The sequence below is a fragment of the Fukomys damarensis genome, unplaced genomic scaffold (genome assembly GCF_012274545.1).
Source record: "Fukomys damarensis isolate Sample0158 unplaced genomic scaffold, DMR_v1.0_HiC HiC_scaffold_12, whole genome shotgun sequence".
In the NCBI taxonomy this organism is placed as follows: domain Eukaryota; kingdom Metazoa; phylum Chordata; class Mammalia; order Rodentia; family Bathyergidae; genus Fukomys; species Fukomys damarensis.
The window spans coordinates 55,786,032-55,810,091 of record NW_022900924.1 but is presented as its reverse complement, the minus strand read 5'-3'; the positions used below and the strand labels follow the sequence as shown (position 1 = coordinate 55,810,091).

Genomic DNA, 24,060 nt, shown 5'->3' with positions numbered 1-24,060 from the left:
AAGTCTCAGTTTATCTCATTAGGCCTGTGGCCCTGGGGCTTGTTGGTTGTCTTCAAACTTTGCATGTGTAAAGTGAAGATGGTGTCCACCTGACAGAGGACTGCACAATTTAGGAAGTGATATGTTCCTCCGTGTTTGTCTTATGGGCACGGAGGGGGTGCCCTCACGCGTGTCCTCCTGCATGCACGCGTATGCCTGCCGCCTCTACACCCACCTCAAGAATTCTGCCTGACCCCGTGTCGGCTTCTCACCTGAATCCCTTCTTCTGGCTCTTGTACCAGGAGAGTGATTTGTGTTTAGCCCTTGACAGACGCACTACCTGTCCCCCTTCCTTAGGGCCCTGGGGGCGCTAGGGTTAGTGCTGTCTGGTGTTCTTGCTCTGCTGTGTACGCCGCTTCGCACCTTCCTGTGCGTCGTGCCTTAGGGCCACTTAAGGGTGGTGGTGTCACCTCCATTTTGTGAGTGAAAGAATTTATTTTAGTTGTACAGCTAGGAAGTTGCCTGTAGTACAAGCCTAGAAAACAGGTTATTTACTGTTTCCTGGAGTCCAATGTTCTTAACCACTACATTGAGTGTTGTCACATTTTTGAGTTGAAAGAATTACCTGAGAAGCTCGTTACAGAAAAACAGAAGCTGTTGGTAACCACGACTGGCTGCAGCCCAGATAATCCAGGTGGTTAAGGGAAGAAAGGGAAGCTGATTTTTCAGACAATACCTGAGTGTACTTTTTATGTTTTATACTATTTGCAGTGGTATTCATTTGAAAAGGAGAGAAGCCTGTTCTGTGGGTGCTTGCCTCCCGCTAATCCAGAAGCTGAGGCAGGAGAGCAGAAATTCAAAGCCAGCCTGGGCAACTTAGCAGGACCCTATCTCAAAATTTTAAAGGGGGCTGTAGACTGAAGGCCCTGGGTTCAGTCCCCAGAGCCAAAACAGCTCTCTCTGGTGTGCGGTAACTAATCTCTGCTTCAGAGATTCTGATGTAGTTGATCTCAAGGAGAAAAATTTTCGTTCTTAACAAGCTGCCCTGGAGATTCTGATACGAACTGAACAGGGACCAGGTAGTGCTGCAGTTGTAGTCACGTTCAGGGAAGCCTCTTCTGGCTTGGGAAACATGATTGCTGTCCACAGCAACCTTCACGATACTTCTACCTTTGCATTTTCCTTCTCTTAGGTGGGGCGGCCTCTAAAACACAGCTGTGTTTTGGATGGGGGCTGTGTTGTCTCAGCCACACCTCTGTGTGCTGTAGGGTAATACAAGAAGCCTGTCTGTGCCTTCCTGAGTGACCTTTTAATTTATGGGCTTAGTAATGGCACTGAAGGAGTGTCATCAGTACGTCTGACCTATTTGGGTATGAGAGTGTTTATACAAATGTGTTTTAGTTATTTCCTAGTAGACTCTGCCGGCAAGGTGGTGACACACCAGGAGGGCGTGTTCCGCAGCAATTGCATGGACTGTCTCGACAGAACCAACGTGGTCCAGAGCTTGTTAGCCCGACGTTCACTTCAGGCCCAGCTTCAAGTGCGAATTCTTCTTCTCTCTTTCATTGAAAAATAGTGTGGTAAAAAATAACATTTTATCTTTAAAAACTACTCATATTGCCCCACCCTCTCCTAACCATTTCTTCTTTTGTGTATGACTGTCATTTTGCGCACATGGTCAGAACATGGATGCACAATTTTAAATTTTGCAGTCTTTTCACATTTACGTATAATTTTTAATAATTGTATTGTACTATAATATACTAAGCCAGTTAAGTTGCTGTGCCTTTGGCCTTTTTTTTTGGTACTGGGGATTGAACTCGGGTGCTTGCGCTTGCAAGGCAGGCCACCAAACCGCTGAGCTAAATCCCCGGCCCATTTTTTTGTTTTTTTTTGAGACAGGGTCTCACTATGTAGTTGAGACTGACCTGGAACTCACGATGTAGCCCACGATGGTCTCGAACTCACAGTGATCTTCCTGCCTCAGCCTCCGAGTACTGGGATTACAGGCACGTGCCACTTCGCCCAGCTGTGCCTCTGGCTTTTAAATAATACTGCAGAGAATATATCTGTTTTTATTATTAACTTGGATTATTTCCATTGACTTAATTCTAGAGTTGGTACATTACTGTATTAAAGAGAATATATTACTTTCCAAGAGGGTTCTACCAATTCACAGTGATGTCCGCAATGAATAACTAAATCTGTTTTATTGAACTCTTGCTAGTTAGATATTTTTATTTAAAACAATTTTTTTCTATTTTAATAGTACAAAGTTGTACTTCAAGTTTGTTTGCATTTGCATCCTTTATTACTGGCAGAGTATGTTAACTTCCAGGTACAATGTTTTACCTTTAAGATTAATGTGCTAATGAGAAAAAGAGATATAAATATCTTCTGGTTTTATTTGCAGTGAAAAATATGCCACAACCCAGATTTCTAAGTCATTGTGGCACTTTTTGTGCAGGACCAAAGGGGCCTCTCACATGTTTTTCTGCAAGTAATGAGGTGTGATCCCAGGAGGAAATTGTGGGGTACAATACCTCCTTGGGGGTGAATTGTTTCTGAACTGTAACACCCCACCACAGTGAGTGTACTCTGTTAGAGCAATCCCTGCTTTCTACCTTGCTGCCCCTCTGCCTGCTGGAGATGCTTGAGCCCATTTTTCAGTAGAAACACTGTGAAGAGTGGTTTGTTTCCATGGCTGACTAACCACACCCTGTTTAAGTAGGTTCTGCGATTATGTTTTACTCTTTTCCATGCTAAATGCAGTGTTATGAAATCTCATGTATTTTCAGAGAGCCTCCTGGCCACGTCTTGAGCAGCATTGCCAGCAAGTGTGGGGGACTCTTCAGTTTATAGTTTTCCACTCCATTAGGGACAGAGCTTTTACCCAATTATGAGCCAGGAGGGTGGCTCTGTGCTGTGGCTGAGGGTGGAACAGCCAATTCTCAGGAAGACAGTGAGCAAAGATGGCAGTTCTGGGAGAGCTGATGGGCTGAGCTAAAGGGCAGGGCCAGGATTTCAGGCGCGTGGATGGTGGACCCCAAAAGTCCCTGGGTGACTTAGAAGTGAGGACACCTAGAGATGGGGAGCCTTGTGACAGGCAGAAGGGGCAGAGACAGCAAAAGTTTAGGGTGAGAGGAAGGAGGAAGTGGCAGCTCACACCCCACATTCCATAGTAGCCATGCTCTTCCTGCTGCCTTTTCCTGGCCTGCAGGCCCTGTCCCTGTGGTGCTGGGGCTGCCTTGGTGCGGCCCAGGAGCCTCTGCAAAGGCTTTGCTGCCTGTCCTGGCTGGGAGAAGGCCCTGTGGCCAGCAGCCAGGACACATGACAGGATTTGGGGATTGTTGGCTTTTTCTTGCTAAGTTGTGTCTGCCGAAATCTGTCCCTCATAAATGTGGGTGTGGTTCTCCTTCTAGAGACTAGGAGTTTTGCATGTGGGACAGAAGCTTGAAGAACAAGATGAATTTGAGAAGATTTATAAAAATGGTAGGTGATTTCTTTAATAGAGGCAGACTTGCTCAATTTTTAAAAATAAATTGATATTTTTATTTAGAACCTATGGTTATCATTTTAATTATCTGCTCTTCTCAACTTTTTTTATAGCCTGGGCTGACAACGCAAATGCTTGTGCCAAACAGTATGCAGGAACCGGTGCCTTGAAAACTGACTTTACCAGGCAAGCTGCCTCTTTGCCTCAGAGCGCCAGTGTTCGGGATGTCGGGAGACGAGGCCCGGCTGCCAGTGGGGTCTTAGACTTCCTGGGAATTTGGTGCACAGTGGGTGGAGACCCAGGACTGTGCCAGGCTTCTTGAACTTTTCCATGTGCCCAGGTTCTGCAGGCCTGGTGTGGCCTGCGAGCTGCATCTCTAAGAGCTTTGGTTGCTGCTGGTGCTGTGTTGAGGGCCGCACTGGCCAGGGATGAGTTAGAACTTGTGGACTTGGCACTGGGGCATTTGGGTCTCCTCCTGTACAGACTTATGGATTCCCTGGGACCAAAATACTGTTTCTAGTCACTGCCATTTCATACCACTCAGCCAGTACTGTGAGTTTCTCTTCATACTTCCTGTCTTTGTAGCTAGAACTGTTTTTCTTTTTGTTCTTTTTTTTTCTTTTTGTTCTTGCTTACAGTTGGCCCTGTGTCTGTGGGTTCTATATCTGTATGGCTGTGATTCAACCAACCACAGATTAAAAATGGTCAAACAAAAATTGTGCCTGGGTTGAGCATACACACACTTTATTCCTTGGCATTATCCCCTAAATAACGGTGTAACAACTGTTACCGGAAATTCAGACCGCAGGTGATGGACAGCCCACAGGAGGGCGCTGTGGGAATGTCGCACCCTGACACAGAAGTGCTGGGCACCTGCGGACTCGAGTGACCCTCCCCGACACTGAGTGCCTGTTTCTCGGAACCACTAGTGACTTCTTTTGTAAAATGGCTATTTTCAGGAGTGATTTTTAACATCTTTGTAACTCCTTTATTCCCACATTAGCCATAAAATAACTTGAGAATTTAGTGTGCAAGTTTCGAGTTTAATATTGAACCTCTTTTCACCAGAACGGGGAAGAGAACGCAGTTGGGACTTGTAATGGACGGCTGGAACTCACTGATCCGCTACTACAAAAACAACTTTTCCGATGGATTTAGACAAGTAAGCGTGTTGATTTTTGGTCATTGGGTGATAGTGAGTTTGCATTTTTCTTCAGTCATGTAACCACATCAAGTTTAGGGATTTAATGTCCTTCTCTCTGTTTCAGGATTCCATTGACTTATTTCTTGGGAACTATTCAGTGGATGAATTAGAATCTCACAGTCCTTTAAGTGTTCCAAGGGACTGGAAATTCTTGGCTGTAAGAAACCTTAATTTTTTTTCCAAGTTGTTGAAAGCTTTGTCCGAAGGTGTAGATGTCGCCAACTCTTTTTACCGAAGACATGCTCTGCTGTTCTAAATGGGATACAGACACTCAGGCTTCCGCAGAGAGAGGGTGGGGAGTAAAGTCGCCCTGAGCTTTGTTCCCTTCTGGGCCACACGCTGGGCTGCCCTTCCTGTGTGAGAGCGAACGGGCCAGGGGAAAAGAGAGTGTGCATAGCAGCTTGTAGAGAGCTTTACTCTTGTTCCGAGAAAAGTGTGCAGGACTCGTTGTTGGCCATTGGTGATTGATCTTAATGGTGGTTCCTCCTTTCCCTCCTCCAGTTGCCCATTATCATGGTGGTTGCCTTCTCGATGTGCATTATCTGCCTGCTCATGGCCGGTGAGTCTGCTCTTACTTCGCATCCTGACATTTATTCAGTGCTTGGAATGGTGGCCTCATCGTGTATAACCCTTGAGCTTTTGAGCACACTCAGCCCTTGGGTTTTGCCTGTTAGGTTGTAAGAGTGAGCTGGGGGTGATCATGCACACCCATATCCCCACACTTGGGAGGCAGAGGCAGGAAGATTCCAAGTTTGAGGCCAACCTGGGGTACACAGGCTCTGTCTCAAAATAAATAAAGAATGGAGTAAAGAAGAGTAATTCTTTTGTTGTCACAGGAAGAAAAATATGTATCGTTTGATATTGTATGGTTTGATAATCGATTGGGTTTTGTTTGCTTGTTTGTTTTGTGGTGTTGAGGATCAAACCCAGGGCTTCAGCTTGCTAGGCAAATGCTATACCACTGCCATACACTTAGGCCTTCGTCATTTGTTTTTTTATTTAAGATTTTGATAACTTTCTTTTTACTACTGAACTAACACAGTACTTATAGAAAACAAAGGCAGTCAAAAACCAAGAAATTACTACCAATCTGTTTTCCAGATAAGCTGATTCAACGCCCTGATGTTTTAATCTTTGTACGTGTGTGGGATTTTTTTTCCCTCCAAGTGAGATACTATATGTTATTATAATCTGCTTTTCCAAGGAGTAATACAAATATTTTCTGAAGTTTCAATCATTTTTAATAATTGCCTTTATGAACATATAGTTTTATTTAACCAACCACTTATTGTTGGACTAGTGGATTAAATATGCCAATCGTTAAATTTTAAAAGATGAGGAGTAATATGCCTGAGAACCTGAGCCGGCAGACTTCTCTGGTGTTTTCCTGTGGTAGGTTAAGAAGCGTTTGAGACCGGAGGGAGAGGAGCGCAGTCTCCATGCGGAGCTGCCTGTGTCTGTGGGGCCTTGGTGTCACCATGCTGCAGGTCCCCCTTGGTGGGCAGACTCACCCTCCTCCCAGTGCTCTGTGTCTGTCTGCTGAACCCCGTCCTTGGGGCCATTCAGATTCCCCATGCCATCCTTTGTCCCCCACAAACACTGACTCCCCTCTGAATTTCTGTAGCACACTGTATTTTTCTTTGACTGTACTGATGTTTTCCTCTTCAACTTCGTGGATAGCTAGGGATTTCGGGTGCCAAGGTAGAATGCCTCTGTGTTATACTGGACGGAACCAGTGTGTATTACTCCCTGTGGGGGTATGGCTCGAATACTTACCTGTTAAGAGTCTTTGGAGGCAATTTGCTGTCTTGTCTTTTCCTGTTTCTGTTTTTTTGTTTGTTTTTTGTGCTGGGGTTTGCAGCTTCTTTGCCTGGTGCCTGGTTTTTCAGGGCTGGGCTGCAGTATTATTTATGACCCCAGGCAATCCAGACATTGGCATACAGAGAAAACCAGTTACAGCAACAGCCATGTCACCTTGACCGTAGTGGTGAGGTCAGTAACAGCTGTGGCATCAGAGCTCAGCTGGACACTGATGCACACGGAGGCCTATGGTCAGTAAAGACACTCAGGCCGCCCAGATACTGACCCGTGTCCTCCGGACACTAACTTCTGCTGCATGTGGGCAGTGTGGCAGGCCCGCAGGCAGGCCCCTGGTTGGAATGCTGTCTCCTTCAGATCCCCACAGTGCACAGGCCCCATGACTCTCCTGGCCCGGCTCTCACCCCTCCACTGCTCCCCCAAGGTGTCTCTCCCCACCTTCTGGTAGGATAACACTTCAGTTGGGCAAAACTCCTCCTGGATGTGGCTTTTTATCAGGTCGGTATTTGCTTGTCCCCTCTGCCACGTGTGCTGTAGAGAACTCAACAGTAGAGCTAGCAGAATTCAGTAGTTTCTGCAGCCAGGCGAGGTGGGTGTGGGTGGCGTGATGGTCCTCTGTCCTCTGTCCTCCTGCCTCTCTGCTGCTGGCTGATGGCTGCTGGCTGCTCTGACTTAAAAACATTGCCCAGAGGTGCCATTTGCTGGGAGCTCTCCCCACTATTAAATCACTTGGTTTTGGTTTGTTCTGGTGTACCCACATTTGGTTACAGAGCCTCTGGAGGGGCGGGAAAGTTACTGCCAAGAGCTCAGCTTGAAAACCTCTCCCTTTGGGAGAGGCCCAGCAGCTTATAAGGAGCTGCTTTCTTTTTATTGTCTTAGAAGAATTTGAAGGCCTGTGAAAGTTGGTAATTATACAAGCTTAGGCAGGCCTGGTAGTGCACATCTGTAATTCCACTCACTCGAACCTGAGACAGGAGAATTGTGTTTCAGGCCAGCTTTGGCAGCTAAGTGAGACCATTCCTCAAAAGACAATTTTCAGAAAGGGCTGAGGAATGTGGCTTAGTAGTAGAGCACTTGCCTAGTGTGTGCAGCATCCCAGCAGGTGCAGGCCCCGATGCTGTGCCCTGTCCCAGAAAGAGAGGTTCTTAGGTTTTCCCCATGAGCTGCTAAACTGGAATATTACAGAGACATGCTGTATGGCTGATTCTGGGCATGGTGCCAGCAGGTGCCTTTTTCGAACTGTTTGGTTATTTTTCCATTACACTGACTGTTTTTTAATACCAACAGGTGACACTTGGACAGAAACACTGGCCTATGTGCTCTTCTGGGGAGTTGCCAGCGTTGGAACATTTTTTATTATTCTTTTCAATGGCAAAGATTTTGTTGATGCTCCGAGATTGGTCCAGAAGGAAAAGATAGACTGAATTTGTGTTTGTGGAAAGCGGCTCGGGTTGAAAGAGTCCATGATGCAGAACTGGAGTCTTTACTGACCCGCTTTCCACAGTAGCGCAGATCTTTTTGACACCTTTATCCACAACGCTTCTCCTGCTGTGTGAGGGTGACTTTGCATTGATCTGACGTCAGGGCCTTGGCGATCTCTTCACTCTTAGGATGGTTACATTTGCAGTGTGAAACTATACAATAATTGGAGCAGAACCTGAGTTGAGTCCACAGAATGGAAGGAATCTGTTCATTGTCCACTTATTCAACTGTTGCAGATAAGTAATATATTTTAAAAACTTAGCTTCTTTCATTATTTAAAACTGTAAAGTTATTTTTCTAGCTCAGTTTCATTATTGTCATAGAAGCAGTCAATGGTAGCAAGTATACCTTTGTCCACCCCTGTGGGCTTCTCTTAGAAGTCTGAAATAAGCAGACTGTGCCATGTTTATGGGGCGTAGATCTCACATGGTCATCAGCTGGAAGTGCTGGCCTGTGTGGTCGTGGGTTCGGACCTTGGACAGCTCTTGTCATTGCAGCTGCACCAGCATTTATGTGTGACGGAAGAGCCCACATATACTTTGTCTTTTTGAAAAGGTCTAAATGAGATCAAAGAATGTAAAGTCTGTCTCCTCTGCAGGAGGACCAAGCTGCCTCTTTTTAAGGATTGATCCACTGTGGAAAAGGCCCATCCTGCCCGCTGCTTCTCTGTCCTTTGGTGGCAGTGGGCTCATCAAGACACACAGGCCCTGCGAGGGTCTCGTGCTAGATTTGACCCTGAACGTGGGGGCTGCAGCTGCTTCTCCATGTGTGGCACCATTGCTTTTGCTCCGCCGGGGTTTTTGCTCAGTAAGTGTGTGGGACTCAGTGCTTCCTGATCATTACAGCCTCCAAATCAAGGACCAACTTCATGTGCAAAAACTCCCTGAAAGAGCCGGGGATTTAGCTCAGTGGTTCCGCTGCCTTCCTCGCAAGCATAAGGACCCAAGTTCGATCCACGGTACCAAGATTTAAAAAAAAAAAAAAAAAACTCCCTGAAAAATAATGCTTCAGAAGCTGTGCATAGTTGTAATTGTAAGTCAGATTGTATATTCAAATTGTAATTACGAGGTTTAGCTATTAGAACAGTATGCAAAGTAGCATCATTACCACTATTTTAAAACAATTAAACACTTCTATACTATTTCAATGTCGTACTTGAAAATATGTTCAATTTCTTCCAATAGTAACACTTTATGTTGTCCTTAAATATTTTTAAAAGCGCCTTTATTTTAACATTACCTTTTTTCAGCATTATCTTTTATAAACATTAGTAACAGTTTTTGCTTTTAAAAATGCTAAAGGAAATAATATCTGGGAAAACCCTTCATAGCTTTGAATCAGTCCTGAAATTCGCAGTAGGGTAAGTGAATAGAGCTACCTGTTCTTACCATGTAAATAAGCACCATTCGTTCCAAAGATGGAAGGTTGACACTTAGCTCGTTTCTACTGTAATAGAATACCCAAGTGCTCTGGACATTGCACAGTAAGAACTTAATATCAGCAACTGCGACAAAGACCAAATCTAAGCTGCTTGTGTGGCTGCTTTGCAGGGAATGGACTAATCTTCGTGTGCTAGGTCAAAGCTATCAATATTTGAGGTTCCTGTCATGATTTTATTTAATTCATGTACTGTACATCTGTAAGTGAAAATAAAATGTCGTATTCTTTTCTAATCATTGGTGTTAGCATTTCTGTACTGTACTTGAAAGATGGTGATTTTTTTTTTCTTTCTCTTAAAGCAATGGGTGATCGTTATAGAAAAGTTAGTAAAATATTAGCTTCTGGATTCTCTTTTCTAGTTATGATCACTTAAGAAATTTTGTATATCTTTATAGTTTTTAGTTACAGATAAAAGCAGGGAAATACTAAAACCCATAAGCTTGTTCCCCCCACCCTTGAAGTACGTAGTTTCTAGAATGCCTCCCATTCTCAGCTGGGAAGCGGATAGTACTGCTTGTTAGGAAGCTCTCTCCTCGGCCACAGCAGGGGGCCCTGACGTCAGCAGCTTAGGGCTGGGCCCTCGCCCCATGGGAAGTGAGAAGCCCCCGATGGTGGCACCCATTGCACACGTGTGTGAGCACGTGAGCTCTTCCACGGCCGGTGCGGAATGCCTGACACCGTGAGGAAGAGTGTGTACCTTGGCTCACGGTCTGAGGCTTTGGCCCATGCCCGGCTGTCTCCAAAGTGAGACCATCATTGTAAGGGCAGATCAGAGCGGGCTGGGGACCTGGTACAGTCCTTGGGGTCACACCCTGCAACCCACCCAAGCACCCGTCCTCGTCTGCATGTATCAAGCCAGTCGACAGTGGAGACTGCCATCCTAGGATGTGACCCAGAGATAAATGATGGTGAATCTTTAAAACATGATCTTTCATTCCTTTTTCAGCTTCCTACTGAAATAATTTCAGCAAAATTTGGTAGTTAATTTGAAAATTAATTGAGCTCACTGAGTTTCCAAGGAAGGACTGCAGATGAGCAAGAGGAGATAAACCAGCTATAGATGGCCTCAGGGTATCGGTTACCTAGCATTGTGTAACAAGTTATCCTGGAAGCTGGTGGTTTATAACATCCTGTATTGCGTTACCCCACAGCTCTGGTGCGTCAGGAATTTGGGCCTGGCTTAGCTGTGTCCCCTGCTGCAGGGCCTCTCAGAAAGCTGCAAACAAGGTTCATCTAGAGAGAACCACACCTTGAGTCACTGATTATTGGCACGATTTGGTTCCTCACAAGCTGCTGGCTCTTGGCTGGAAGCAGTCTTAGTCCTGTGCCACAGGGTCCTCTCCAGCATTGCAGGGTGGTTCATGAAGGCCACTAGGAACGAGTACTAGTGAGACGGGAGCCGCGGTCTCACATCATCATCTCTCCAGTGTCCTCCCATCACCTGCAGTGGAGGAAGTTGGGGGACACCCTGAAAGTCTGCCGATCACAGTCGGGAAAGTGAAGATGCAGAGCTGAGGCCCAGAAGCAGCCTGGAATGGCGGAACACAGGCGGCTCCCTGCAGGAGGCGCTGATGCCAGGACCAAGGTATACAGCTTTCCTGAAGCTGTGCTGCACGTGAGCTCCCTGTTATGCCAGGGTGCCACTCCCGCTGCCTTCCCAGGGAGAGTGCCCCTAGCCTCACCATTTCTGTGTATTTCTTCCATGTTTACTACACACCCTGTACAGTTTCCCTGTTTTTGAAGGCTGTGAAAGTGGTACCATTCTGTGCATATGCTCCAGCTTGCCTTTAAACTCAGTGCTGTTTCTAAGACCCGTGTGGAAGGCTGGGCCAGCAACCTGTTCTTAACCACCATTTTCATAGAGTGACCATATTACCCTGTGTTCACTGAGATTTATTGATGGCCATTTCAGTTTGTTTTCTGTCTACGTAATAGTGTATGTTTTGGTTTTTCTCACTGTTTGCTCACACGCTGAGCCTTGCTATGAATATTGTGTTCATCTCTCTCCTGGCTCAGTAGAAAGTGTTTCTCCATGGTATGTTGCGTAATGGAATTATGAGCATTAAATACACAGGATAACGGAATTATTTCCCAAGTTGGATGTGTTGCCTGTATTCTCGCCAGTTCCACCTTCTCACCAGTGCCTGGCATTAGCAGACTTCCAACGTTTTTAATCTAGCAAGGTTCTCATGCTGGCATATTTCTCTGTTCTCACAAACAAGATTAAGCATCTTTTCATAGTTTTGCTCATTTCTGGCTGTTTCCTGCACCTTTGAAGTCTCTTGCCTGCCTGTTAGAATGTCTTTAAAGGTTTGTTCAAATTCTTTATAGTCCAAAAAAGTAATTCTTTGTTGGTTATTTGTACCACAGATATCTTCTCCCTGTCTGTAGTTGTTTCATTTTTTATGAGTGACTTTTGATGAAAGAGGGGCTTAATCTCAGTGTTTTCCTAACACATTTGTGCTAGATTGTAAGACTGCATTGCTTACCTCTGAGGGCTACCTTTTCACATGGTTTTGCTTTTCCGCTTTTAGGTCTTTGTTCCATCCAAAAGTGCTAAAAGAAAAAACCCTGCTCACCAAGAATACTATTCCCAGCAAAGCTGCACTTCAGGAAAGAAATTAGCAAAAGTAGGAGGAGTGTATGGCCGTGAGGCCTTACAGAACCACTTAAGGGGAGCAAGAGGACGATACTTAATATCAGAAAAACGTGAAAACTTAGACTGGTGAAGGTAAACACATTTGTAATCAAATTCAGAATACGCCATTGTTATAATACTGGACGTAGACCTTTCAGTTCTCTAATAAGAAAAGTCAAAGTGACCAAATGTAACTGTGGACACATTAAATTAAATTGTAGCAACAAAAATATAAATTGTGGATGAGGAAAGTATAAATCTAGAGATGTGTTAAGATTGTTAGAAGCTGAGAAGAGTTTGTGGTAACTAATGATATATTCAGGAAGTAGACAGGTGCAGTACTTTGGGCTTAAATAATTTAAAAAGCCAGGAGGCCATAGTGAGGCAGTGGCAGGCTGGCTGGAGGCTCCCTGGGGGTCCAGTTCTCAGGTTATGGAGGCCCTGTCTCCCTTCTTAAGGTGGTGCACAATGCAAGTCACCAGGGCCACTAGGGCGATGCACATGGTGGAGGTGGCCACGAGCAACATGATGGCAGTAACTGCGTATGCGGGGTAGTTCTTGGTCACCAGCTGGCCCTGGAAGAGACAGTCAGGGACGGGACCTCCCCCACATCTGCTGAGACCATTGGCGGGGCCTCAGCCCCCACCGAGCAGAGACTGGGTGGGAAGCAGAGGTTGGAGAGGCCCACGAAGCCCCAGGAGTGACTAGCGCCTCACTGAAGCACCATGCAGGTCTGCCCATCACCCAGACTAGAGCTTTCTGTGTCTGGAAATGTTCCGCATCAATCCGTCCACTGTGGTACCTGGGTGCCTGACCCTGTGCAGTGAGGAGACAGGCACAGGAGCACCATGGGGGCCGCACCTGTCTCTCACTGTGGCACCTGCAGCTCTGCAGTAGGGCCTGGCAGGAGCCGCCTTGGGGCTCTGACCCCTCTCCAGAGACCTCCCTGCCACAGGCAGCTCCTGGCGTTGGAGCTGAGGCCCAGCGGGCCGTGGAGACCAGGGGTGGCAGGTACCTGAGTGGCGTCCCAGGCTTGGTACCGCAGCGTCCCCGAGAGGATGTAGTCGCTCAGGTAGAAGAGGAAGAGGCCGATGATGAGCAGTGGGCTCACGCAGGCCCACATGGCCTTCCAGTAGCAGCCCAGGGCGCGGCCGGTCATGGCCTCCAGCTCGGCTCCGAATCTGTGGGCCATGGGCAGGTGGAGAGAATGTGGGTTCTGGTGCTGGTACTGCTGGAGCTGGGCAAGCCCCCTGCCCTAATCCCGGGACATGTTCTCTGAGTACCCCACCTGAGCTCCTGGGGGTCCCTTGTTGCAGAGAAAATGGGGTGCACCTGCACCAGTAGGGGAATCAGGAGACTTGGAGGAGCCTGTGGTGTGGACCTGGGATGTGGCCTGGTACCCTCGGGACAGTGCCCCTGGGGCCTCCGCATCCCTCCCCTCCCCTCCCCTGTCCTCGGCATCCGCTCTGTCTGGTAGAAACACCCAGGGTGGGATCCCCTGCCTGGGGAGCAAGGGGTTCTGGGCAGAGTCGGAGCTGGGTTGGACCCCAGGACCTGGCCTGGATAGGGGAGGAGTGCAGGCGCCAGAGCCCTGGACCAACCACCTCCGCCCGCTGTGCCAGGCTGTACCTGGCCCTTTCCTCTGCGCCTTGGCCGGCACCATAGCATTCACTGGGTGTGATGTGGTCATCGCAGGTGGTTCCAGTGCTCACAGGTCAGGATTTCACAGGGGAGGGGCCGAGACCTATGGCTGGGGTGGGCTTGCTGCTGGGCAGAGCAGTGTTGAACCTGGGTTGCCTTCCACCCCCAGGTTGGGGCCTCTTACTGCTCTCTTGGGAGGAGGGGCTGGGACAGGGCAAGGTGTCACTGCCACCATGTCCCCCTGTCTCCTGTGCAGCATCCAGGGAAGGCTCTTCAGAGCGCTACCCCCTCTTCCCACAGGTGACGAGCAGGACTCCAGGCCACCGGGGCTCTTGTATGCCCAAGACCGTCAGAGTGACACAGGTCAGAAAACGTGGGTCCTCTCTCCCTTCACCCGCTCCACGCCTGGGTAGCTAAAAGTTGGCAGAACAGGCCACTGACCAATTATTGCTGCCACAAGGCCACCAGATGACAGTGGCCTGAGCAAGCACAAGAATCTTCTGGCCACTCCTGGATTGGGCTGCTCCAGAAACCTCTAGGGCTCCCTTCCTCCCTCAGTCCCCTGCACTCCCCAGCACCCTTTGACAGGCCTGTGCCCCCTCTCCAATCCCTTCTGTGGGCTCAAGGTTCAGTCCTGTCTCCAAATTCTCCTGAATTCTTCCCTGGGATAGACTCTTCTCTAAACTGGCATTTCCTAGATGGCACATTTATCGACTTTACCAGGGACTCTCCTGGTTTTAACATTGAATGGTCTACATCCAGAAATCCCTCCGTGCTGGGAAACAAGGGAGAAGCGGGTGCCCTAATGTTTGTTAGTGATTTCAAAATGTTAGCAACTAGCAGGAGGGGGCAGGAGGCTGCAAGGCCTGCAGTGGCCACAGTAAGTTTTGATGATGTTTTAAATTATCATGTCCCCTCTTGAGAGTCCTCTGTCTTCAGAGGTCTGAGAAGTCCTGGCTTGATTTCACTTATGTCATAAAACCAGATGATCACAGGAGAATCCCTCAGCATGGCAGGCAATGCCTGGTCTATCCGTGGCAGTGTGAGACTCAGCTGTGGGGTCTGCAAGTCTGCGTGTCAGGGCTGTCTGCTTCCCCACCCAGAAGCAGCACCGGAAGAGATGGGAACTGGAAAGGCCCAGTGGCAAAGCTCCTTAGAGCGACACTCAACATTAGAGTTTCCTAAACTGCAGTGTGCTCACTGTGCAGATCTGCTTCAGTGGGGCTCAGAAGCCTGAGTCCCCTAGTCTGGCAGGGTCCTTACTGATGCTGGTGCTCAAGGGACCATGAGTGGTGGGAGCTAGACCAGCGGTTCTCAAAGTGTGGTCCCCAGGCCACCTGGGAACATGTCAATTTGGGAATCCTGGAACTTGTCCAGGACCTCCTTAACCAGAACCGCTCTTGGATGGTGCTGAGGCAAACTCAAGTTTGCAGGTGGCTCTGGATCAGCACTTCTGACCCCAGCTGCACATTGCATGCCCTGGGAAGACTGAAAATTTTCCAGCAGTGCCTTGGGCACCAGGGGTGAAAATCTGACCTCTGAGGAATTTGTCAGATTTTCTGAGATGAAAGCTCTCAATAAAGACTTTTAAATATATTGATGCTGGCTGGGGATGAGGGTATCTACTGCCAGGAGGAACTATCTGTCCTCCAAGAAAGCTATGGGGATTTAGCAGTGTTACCCAGGGGCATCCCATAATGCAAGGAGAAGACATAGGAAAAAGCTGTTGGTTGCAGGCCAAGAGGGGAGAAGTGAGGCAGAGAAACAGGTGAACTCTCGGAAAAAAAAACAAATGACTGCAAAGAAGAATTTTCTAGAAGGAAATGCACTGAGGGTGGCAGCCTCTCTGAGATCCCATAGGGCTGTCTGTTCCCTTGTAGCTAGCTGGGCCCGGCCCCTCACCTCCTCAGCCCATACACGTAACACATGGCCACCGTCTCTGCCGGCACGATGAGCAGCAGGGACAGTGTGGCCACGTAGTCATTGAAGATGTCGAACCAGTAGATCCCGGCCTCCATGGTGAACGGCGAGCCAATGGTGCAGTTGATGAGGCACACCAGACCTGGGCACAAGACACCCGAGCGCCAACTGCTCGCCCGACCTCTCAGGGGCAGTGGGGGCCGGGCCCCGAGGGGACTGTGGCCACTTGGTTGGTCCACCTGGGTGGGCAGAGCTGCTGGGAAGGAACATGGGCCCAGGGGGCAGCAGAAGAGGGAGCTGTGCACTCTCGGGCCCCTCTGCCGGGCTGTGGGTCTGGGGCCCTGTGGATCCCTACTGCGCAGGCCCAGCCTCGTGGGGAGAGAAGCAGGGGAGAGGCTGGAATGTGGGTCAGGGCCGGCAGGACATGGGAGAGGGGAGAGGGGTGAGCTGGGTTTGCCAGCACCATGGCCCTGCGTGGAGTCCTTAGCCTCAAGGCCAGGAAAGGGCCCCTTTCCCAATGAGCAGCCAAGGCTCAGAGACCTCGCAAAGGCCCACCAGTGCCTGCCATGTGGAGGAGGCAGATGGCTCCATGTGGGCCCGCACCTGAGATGGCCTCCTTGGGCAGGAGGCTGGAGATGGCCTTGCTGTTGGTCAGGGGCGTGAGGATGTCCGCTGTGTTGCCCAGCACTCTCCCTATGCCCAGCATCAGCAGCATGAAGAAGTAGAGCACCGACCACAGCTGGGACACCTCCATGTTCTTAATGGCCTCCGTGTAGACCATGAAGGCCAGGCCTGTGCCCTGGACCGCCTGTCCACGGAGAGAGGTAGCAGTCACCCAGGAGACCAGTGGTCTAACACTAAGAGAATTCTCAGTGATGTGGGATCTCAGAACTGGCCCCAAGAGCCACCTGCTGAGCCCCGGTCACCTGCAGACCAGGCCCTGAGGCCAGCAGCACCAAATAGAATGTGGGGCTGCCCAGATGCACCTCTGCAGAACGTGGGGAACTTCTGTCACTCTGTCCCTGCCCCCGGGCCACATGTGGACAGTGCCACATCCACCTCAGAATGTCCAGGGCTCCACCCTCGGTGCTGGGACTGAGGAGCCAGCCTGTGTCAGGGCCCAGAGTCCCGAGCTTGTGCCGCGGTGTGGACACAGCTGTGAGGACTGAGCCTGCAGCTCCTGTGTGAAGACAAGTCCTCTGTGACCCAGGGAAGGTGGAAAGCGCCATAGATGTGGGAGACCTCTGGCTCTCAGCAGGAGACGCGCAAAAGGAAACCTGTAGCCTCCGTGCATTTGTGACCACCAGCACTCCCAGAAATTAGGGTTAAGCAGTGTGCCACGCATGGGCTGGTAAACCCACAGGAAGACAAGTCAGCTGGAGGGGAGAGGCGGTGGGAAGAAGAGCACTGTCCTCCCCCGGGAGCCCTTGCTGCACTGGGTCAGAGTCAGAACCGCTGTGCATCAAATCGGTCCCCTCCCCAGGACTCTGGTGTGGAATCTCCATCCCCAGTGTGAGTGTCCCTGGGAGGCGTCTTCAGTGGGAAGCTTAGGTTAAATGAGGTTATAAAACCGGGGTCCTAAGGTAATGTGAGTGCGGCCTTATAGGAAGGGGAGTGGGGACCCAGTCTTTGCCCCAGAGCCTGTGTTAGCTCAAGGAGAGGCGCCCGATCTCCCTGGCCACACCGTACCGTGTCCAGCTCCAACTCCAGGCTGCAGTTCTTCAGGAGTGGGAAGACCTCGCTGTACTTGCTTGGGTAGGTGGAAGCCAGGTAGCCCTTCACCTGCTCCAGGTTGCTGGCTGTCAAAAAGCCATCTTCCAGGTCAAAAGAATTGGTCAGCAGCAGAATCACCCTGCAGAGCACAGCACCAGCTTGACCTCCACTGACTGGAGAGGCTGCCACCTTCCCATCTCTCAGCAATGTGTTCCTGTGCAGCCCCTCCTTGTGGTTCTCTCTCCAGCTCAGAGGCGGGCGCTCTCCTCCCCACTGGAAAGCCATCTTCCAGGTCAAAAGAATTGGTCAGCAGCAGAATCACCCTGCAGAGCACAGCACCAGCTTGACCTCCACTGACTGGAGAGGCTGCCACCTTCCCATCTCTCAGCAATGTGTTCCTGTGCAGCCCCTCCTTGTGGTTCTCCCTCCAGCTCAGAGGCGGGCGCTCTCCTCCCCACTGGAGGCCCAGGTCTTAGAGGTGCAGCCCGGCTCACCTATCTAAGCAGTGTTCGTAGTTGAAGGTGGCCTTGAAGCCATAGATGGAGGTGGCACTATTGATGAGGGACACGATGATGGTGTGCTTCTGGCAGTTGTTGGAGGGCTCGTTGTAGCTGGCGAAAGCGATCAGGCTGCCGAAGCCCAGGCCGAGAGAGAAGATCTGTGTGGCGTAGGAGATGCAGGCGAACAGGAGCTGCAACGGGTGCCCCCATCGTGCACGGGCCTCTTCAGCCCCAGGCTCGATGTCCTCTGCTTCCCTCTGCTTGGGGCATTGACAAGGGCTCCCCCAGGACTGCGGCTCTTCATTCTTGGCCAGGGAGGCCCGCTGAGCCGAAGGTGGCTCCATCCCCGCAGCTCCTCCCTCTGCAGGACAGGGGCTCCAGGTTTCTCCTGCACCCCAGGCCCTGTGCCTCTCCCTGCCTTTCCACGTGCTGAGCCCCAGAATCTGCTCTCCCTACGGGGCTCTGACACAGTCCCTCCTCGCTGGCCTGGACCTCATGCTTGGCCGGGTCCACCTCGCTGCCTCCCTGCCACTTTTGCCCTGCTGCTGGCATTGTCCCCCAGGGCTGCAGGACCTCTGCCCCCACACCCTCCGGGCTGCTCTTGGAGCTCTGGGAAATTTCCCAAATACAGGACTGCATCTGCTGGACACGGGTGATGGTCTGGCAGGCACTCAGCCTCCTACTCGCTGTAGAAACAACTCCGACTTGCATGCTGTGTGTCTGCTGTGAACTCCAGCCAGACCTCACTGAAAGTGGGCCTGGTTGCTACATGCAGCATAGCAGCTGTTACCTTGATTTTCCCCGGGCAGCTCAGACATCGGTGGCGTGGCATGCTGCCCTGCAGCACAGGAAGTGGTTAGGACCCGTCTGAGGACCTCTCTCCGCGGCTAATCACTGGTATGTAGCACCTAAGTCCTTAAATCATGGTGGCGTTTAACCACCAGCCCAAAGCATGCCTGCAGACGCCCCACCTGGCTCTCCAGAGCCTGTGGGAGCTACCCCAGCCCTCCCCAGGCCTTGGGGAGTGGAGAGAATGCAGCTCTCCAGCATCTGAGCCCCAGTCCTGGTGGCTGCAGAGGAGCTGCCCTATGCCCTGACTGTCACCGCACGAGGGTACGAGGACACTGCCCTGCAGGGCCAGGGCCAGTGTGCGGCGTCCTCTGATTTCTGGGAGAGGTGGCAATAGAGGGACATGCCTGGACAGAGCTGCAGGGCGTGGGCGTGAAGCTGGACGGGCTCCCAGGTTCTCAGAGTCCTGGGCTCTGATCCTGCGCTCGCCCCACCACCCCACTGTTCATTCACAGAGCTCAGTACTCCTGCTCCCGAGAGACAAAGTCCAGGTTCCCTGGCTTTGTTTAAGTGCCCTGGAGGAGGTTTTTTTAAATGTTCCCTAGGTTATTTCTTTAAAAAAAAAGTAAGGTTTTAACCGGCACATAATTGTACGTGTGTATGGGGTTAGGAGATATTTTGATAAATGTATCACCCTCTCCTCTGTCACCTCACACTTTGATTATTTCTTTGTGCTGGGAACACAGAGCTCTCTGCTATTTTGAAATCTCCACTTAGCGCTGTCAGCTCTAGTCTGCACCCTCTACTGGCCTGGGGATCCGCAGCTCCTAGCTTGGCTGCCAGACCACATGCTCGTCCTACTTGAAGGTTCTGAGGGACCCCGTGTTCCTCCGCTCCCCGTGCCAGGACGGTGTACCGAGCTAATGAACTGAGAAGCGGGGAAGTTTCTTCTGAGTCCCACTTCAGTCCGTAGTCACCGACTGTTGCTGTGGGGGCTGTGGCAGAGCAGAGCATCCTGACAGGAACGGTGAGTGGGAAGTGAGGGGAGAAAGAGGAGGTGACTTTGATAAAACATAAAGTGGCTGTAAGCCAGAGGGGCGCACACACGGGCAATCCTCTCAATCCGGAAGACTGAGGCAGGAGAATCAGATGTTTGAGCTCGACCCAGGCAGTTTAGCAACTTAACAAGACCCTGTCTGGACCCCTCCTGTCTCTCAGGAGTTATTCCTATTACCGATGCATTTTTCCTACTCTCAGAAAAAGGGCAACCAATTTTCCAGTCCCCCTTCTGACTTAGAAGCTTTCTTTGCCTCCATAAATTTTTCCTATTCTTAAAAAAAAGTAAAAGAAAAAGAAGACTGTCTCAGAAGAAAAAGAGAGCTGAGGACAGTGCTCAGTGAGCAGGCCCTGGGCTCTGTCTTTAGTGCCAGAGAGGAAAGGAGGCAAACGTGGTGGCTTTAATTATGGATTTCTTATTCCTGGAACCTCTTCTGTGTTCTGTCAGCCCGCATGTCTGTTTTTATGCCAGCGTCCGTTGCTTCTGCTCCCCTGGCTTTGGGGCGTGTTCTGAAGTCAGGTCATGTGACACCCGGGGCTTCATCCCATGTACTCAAGTGCGTAACATGGAGTCTGTCTTGAGAACTTCCCTAGGCGGATGGGAAAAGTGTGTGTGCTGTAGCTGTCGGATCGAACTCGGGTCCTTGTGCTTGTGAGGCGGGCAGTGGAACCATTGAGCTAAATCCCTGGCTGTGTCCATTACTTTTTGAAATGAGAATTGAAGCTTTAATTATTACGCTGTGGCCTTCCTTGCCTCTTCTGATAACTTCCCATTTAGGTCCTGTGCCACCTGGCCCGAGTGCAGGTTCCCCATCTGCTCCTGTTTGTGTGCAGCGCCTTTTCCCACCACCTCCCCTCGCAGTCTGCGTCCTTCCTGGGGAGCAAGGAGCAGGGAGCAGGTGCCTCCCGGTGGCCACTGCGCCTCTGGTTTGTCTGTTGTATTAAATCCCCCTGCCTCATGTTGTAATAGGGGGGTTTGATCAGTTTACACCCAGGGTCATCACTCACCACATACTCCTGATGCCTGCTTTGGTGGGGCCTTTTGTCCTTTCTGTCTTATCACTAACCTCTGTGGGTTGGTGGTTTTCTGTAGTGACATGGTGTGATTCTCTTTTCCTCCTTAGTTGTGTATCTGCCATTTAGTTTTATACTTTCCTATGTTTCTATGTCCTTTCACTTCTAGATACAGGACTGGCTTAAGCTTGTTTGGGGATCAGCTTTCACCATGTAGCCAGGCTTATGCAGACAGGAGATGCTCCTGCCTCTGCCCCTGAGACATGGGATTTCAGCATGCCCTATGGCACCTGGCCTCCCTCAAGCTTTTCCGGTGGGATGCCCAGTGTGCAGAACTCCTCAGAGTTTTCTTATCAGGGACACAGACCCACAACTTTTATTACAGTAGGTTGTTGTATTACCCTAACTTATTATGACTTCTTATTTACCGTCTCTTATTATACGAATGCATACAGTAAATGTTATCATGCTATTATAAACCTGCATAGGAACGACAGGTGTAGTGTAGAGCTCCTCACTACGCATGGTTTCAAGGCATCTGTGGCATCTTGAAATGCATTCTCTGCCGGTCCAAGGAAACCTCTGCCCGCACCACTTTTGCTGTGAGCGAATTCACTTTCCCCTTGAGTATATTCAGTGATGTTTTTTGTCCCCGACACACACAAAGCTGGTGCAGGAAACGAACATCTGAAGAGTCCCCCTGGGGGCTGCCAGATGCATGGAGAGGACCTGGGTTCTTGTGGGTGAGGCAGAGGGACAGCAGCAGGGCGAGGAGGGCAGGTTTCCTGGGTGGGGGGATTCGCACCCGACGGGACACCAGTGCTGCGGGAGTTTCCTTTCTGAGCGGCTCAGCGTGTGACTTCTCTCAGGCAGATCAGCGGTTCGTCTGGAACGGTCATCTTCTGAGGGAGCTGTCTGCGCAGCCCGAGGTAACAGTCGCACGCCTGTGCTTGTGGTCACTGCCTGAGTGTCAGTGCAGTGCACGTCCAGAGACTCCCTGGATGACGGATTCTAGTTCTGGCCCGGCCTAGTTCGACCCTCGCCTGTCCCTGCAGGTTGTTTTACTGTGATCCCCTGTGGGGGGAAGCACCGCTTTCTCTAAGACAGCTGTATGGGTCTCGGTAGGTGCCAGACTTCCGGAGCTCAGGTATCTTCCCCAGGATCTCCCAGGGAAGCCTGGGTGGCCAGGTAGTAAGCTCAGGTTGCTGAGAGGGCAGAGCTGGGAGCCAAGTGAGTACACGCAGAGCTGCATAGGGGGCTCCAGGAAGGCAGGAAGTCAGCACTGTGTGACGCTGGCCCCGGATGCTGGGATGCTGTCGGATCAAGGGGAGCCAGTGCTGCAGTCTGGGTGTTGAAGGTGTCCCAGAGGCCTAGCGCTGCTGGGAATGGCCAGAGCCTTTAGGAGGAAGGGTGTACTTGGATGTAGTCAGGCCACCAGGTTGCGCCCAGAGGGAGCACTGGGACCCTGGCTCTTTTTCCCAGACATCTGAGGTGAGCAGCTTGGCTCCCCATGATGCACTGCCTAACCATGGACCCAGAAGTCATGGGCCTGACTGCCATGGACTGAGACCCTGAGACCGTGAGCCACTGGGCCTCCTGTTCACTGATTCTCCAGGGTACTTTGTCACAGCAACAGGGCACAGACACGGCCTGGAGGAGCCAGCCCTGCTGGCTTCCAGCAGCAAGGTATATGGCAGGCCTGCCCAAGCCCCACAGAGCTGCCTCAGCCCCAGTGAGCCAAAGACACCACTAATGGCACGTAGGGTTCACTCTAATTTTAGACCCGACACTCCTTACCCCAGCCCTTATTCCTCCCCTATGGAACAGAAATGCTTAACCTGTGGCTGTGCCACCAGTGTCTTAGAAGTATGGAACTAGTTTTTTATTTTTGTAGCCATTCACAGCTAAGTTTCCTGGAGTCTCAGAGAAGACTTTGAACTTGGACTTTGGAGCAGGGCTGGAACGGTTGACTCTGGCAGCTCTTGGCTGTGAGCTCCATGAATTCTGCATAATGAGATGGACAGGAGCCACAAGTGCCAGGATTAGATGTGAAGGTTGCTCTGTGGCGCCCACTGGGGCAGATCCCACGTGTGGAAGAAGAGAAGGCCCTGAGTCCTCCAGGAAGCCGTGTAAACGTGCCATGCTGGTGGCCTCAAAGCTAGGAGTCTCCTGGGGAAGCACCGCAGGGCACAGTGGCTGCAGTGACCGCGGCAGGGGTGGGGTGATGAGGAGTGGCCCCATGGGAACCAGCCAGGGGACTCTGGCAGGGCCAATGCACTTTCCCCCCAGGCGTGTAATACACATTTTGTACCCTCACCCGCTCACCCTCACACTCCCCCCCATGACCTTCTTCCTCTTTTCTAATAATAGTTTCTCTTCTACTTCAATGCTTCTGTTAGATTCCCATATTGGGGAGAACATGCAATACTTGTCATTCACAGTCGGGCTTATTTCACCATGATCCAGGTCCATCTATTTTGCTGTAAATGACATAGTTTGCTTCTTTATGGCTAATATTCCACACGATATGTGTATCATGCGTTCTTCACACTTAGGCTGGTTCCATGTCGTGGCTGTGAATTATGGCATAATAAACTGGGCTATGCAGGTGACCCGATAGTAGAGGGACCTTAATTCTTTTGGGTTATCAAGAAGTGGCACAGCTAGATCATATTCTAATTTTTGTGCTTTAGGAAGCTGTGTTCTGATTTCTCTAAGTCGCTGCACTGATTTAATTCCCTGCAGAAACTTTTAAATTGATGTAGTCCCAGTTGCTGATCCCTGTTACTATGTCCTGTGGATTGGAGTCCTACTCAGGAAGTCTCTGCCTGTGCTTATGGCTTCAACTGTTCCTTCTAGCAGTTTTAAAGTTTCAGATCTTATAGCTGGGTCTGCTTTTCCCCTTCCAAAAGCAGCTCTCCAGTTTGCCCAGCACCCCTTGTTAGGGAGGCCATCTTTTCCACAGTGAGTAGCTTTGGTTCCTTTGTCCACAGCCAGATGGCTGCAGCTGTGTGGGTTCCTTTCTGCATCTTCTGTCCTACTCCGTTGGTCTATGTGTCTGCTTTTGTGCCAGCACCATGCTGCCCCATTGCTATGGCTTTGTGGCTCATCTGAAATCGGGCATGTGATGCCTCTAGCCTGTGTGTTTGCTTAGGCTTGCTTTGCTGTTCTGGGTCTGCAGTGTTTCCATCTGAATCCAGGACTGGTTTCTCTAACTCTGTGTGTCACTGGAATTACATGGAATCTGCTGATACCTGTGGGTAAAGGTCCTGACCGGCAACCAGCAAAAGCAGAGCAAACAGCTGTGTACTTTTCTGGGACAGGACTTCCCTCTGGCTGGAGAGGATGCTTGAGAAACGCCTTGTTCTTT

The 24,060-nt window shown here is 50.3% G+C and overlaps 2 protein-coding genes across 3 annotated transcripts in view; one reads left to right on the top strand and one right to left on the bottom strand.

Annotated features, from left to right (window-relative positions):
• The window catches only part of Sacm1l (SAC1 like phosphatidylinositide phosphatase), a 53,547-nt gene extending 43,766 nt beyond the window's left edge, over window positions 1-9,781 (top strand). The window contains exons 14-20 of the mRNA XM_010624396.3: window positions 1,381-1,519; window positions 3,402-3,471; window positions 3,589-3,661; window positions 4,544-4,637; window positions 4,744-4,836; window positions 5,181-5,238; window positions 7,785-9,781. Of these exons, the coding sequence (XP_010622698.1) occupies window positions 1,381-1,519; window positions 3,402-3,471; window positions 3,589-3,661; window positions 4,544-4,637; window positions 4,744-4,836; window positions 5,181-5,238; window positions 7,785-7,921 (664 nt within the window). The 3' untranslated portion in view covers window positions 7,922-9,781. The remainder of the gene's footprint in view (window positions 1-1,380; window positions 1,520-3,401; window positions 3,472-3,588; window positions 3,662-4,543; window positions 4,638-4,743; window positions 4,837-5,180; window positions 5,239-7,784) is intronic.
• A 1,007-nt stretch (window positions 9,782-10,788) lies between these two features.
• Window positions 10,789-18,421, bottom strand: LOC104862402 (sodium- and chloride-dependent transporter XTRP3B). Of its 2 annotated transcripts, none has more exons than XM_033762630.1 (6): window positions 17,826-18,420; window positions 17,308-17,470; window positions 16,222-16,426; window positions 15,601-15,760; window positions 13,073-13,238; window positions 10,789-10,860 (listed from the first exon to the last, which is right to left on the bottom strand). In XM_033762630.1, exons 1-6 carry the CDS (start codon window positions 18,173-18,175, stop codon window positions 10,804-10,806), a joined length of 1,101 nt encoding a protein of 366 aa, XP_033618521.1. In that variant the 5' UTR covers window positions 18,176-18,420; the 3' UTR covers window positions 10,789-10,803. The 2 variants fall into 2 exon arrangements, with proteins under 2 accessions (XP_033618521.1, XP_010622699.1); XM_010624397.3 differs by lacking the exon at window positions 10,789-10,860 and adding an exon at window positions 12,327-12,632 and having other exon boundaries at window positions 17,826-18,421.
• Between the last annotated feature and the right edge of the window lie 5,639 nt (window positions 18,422-24,060).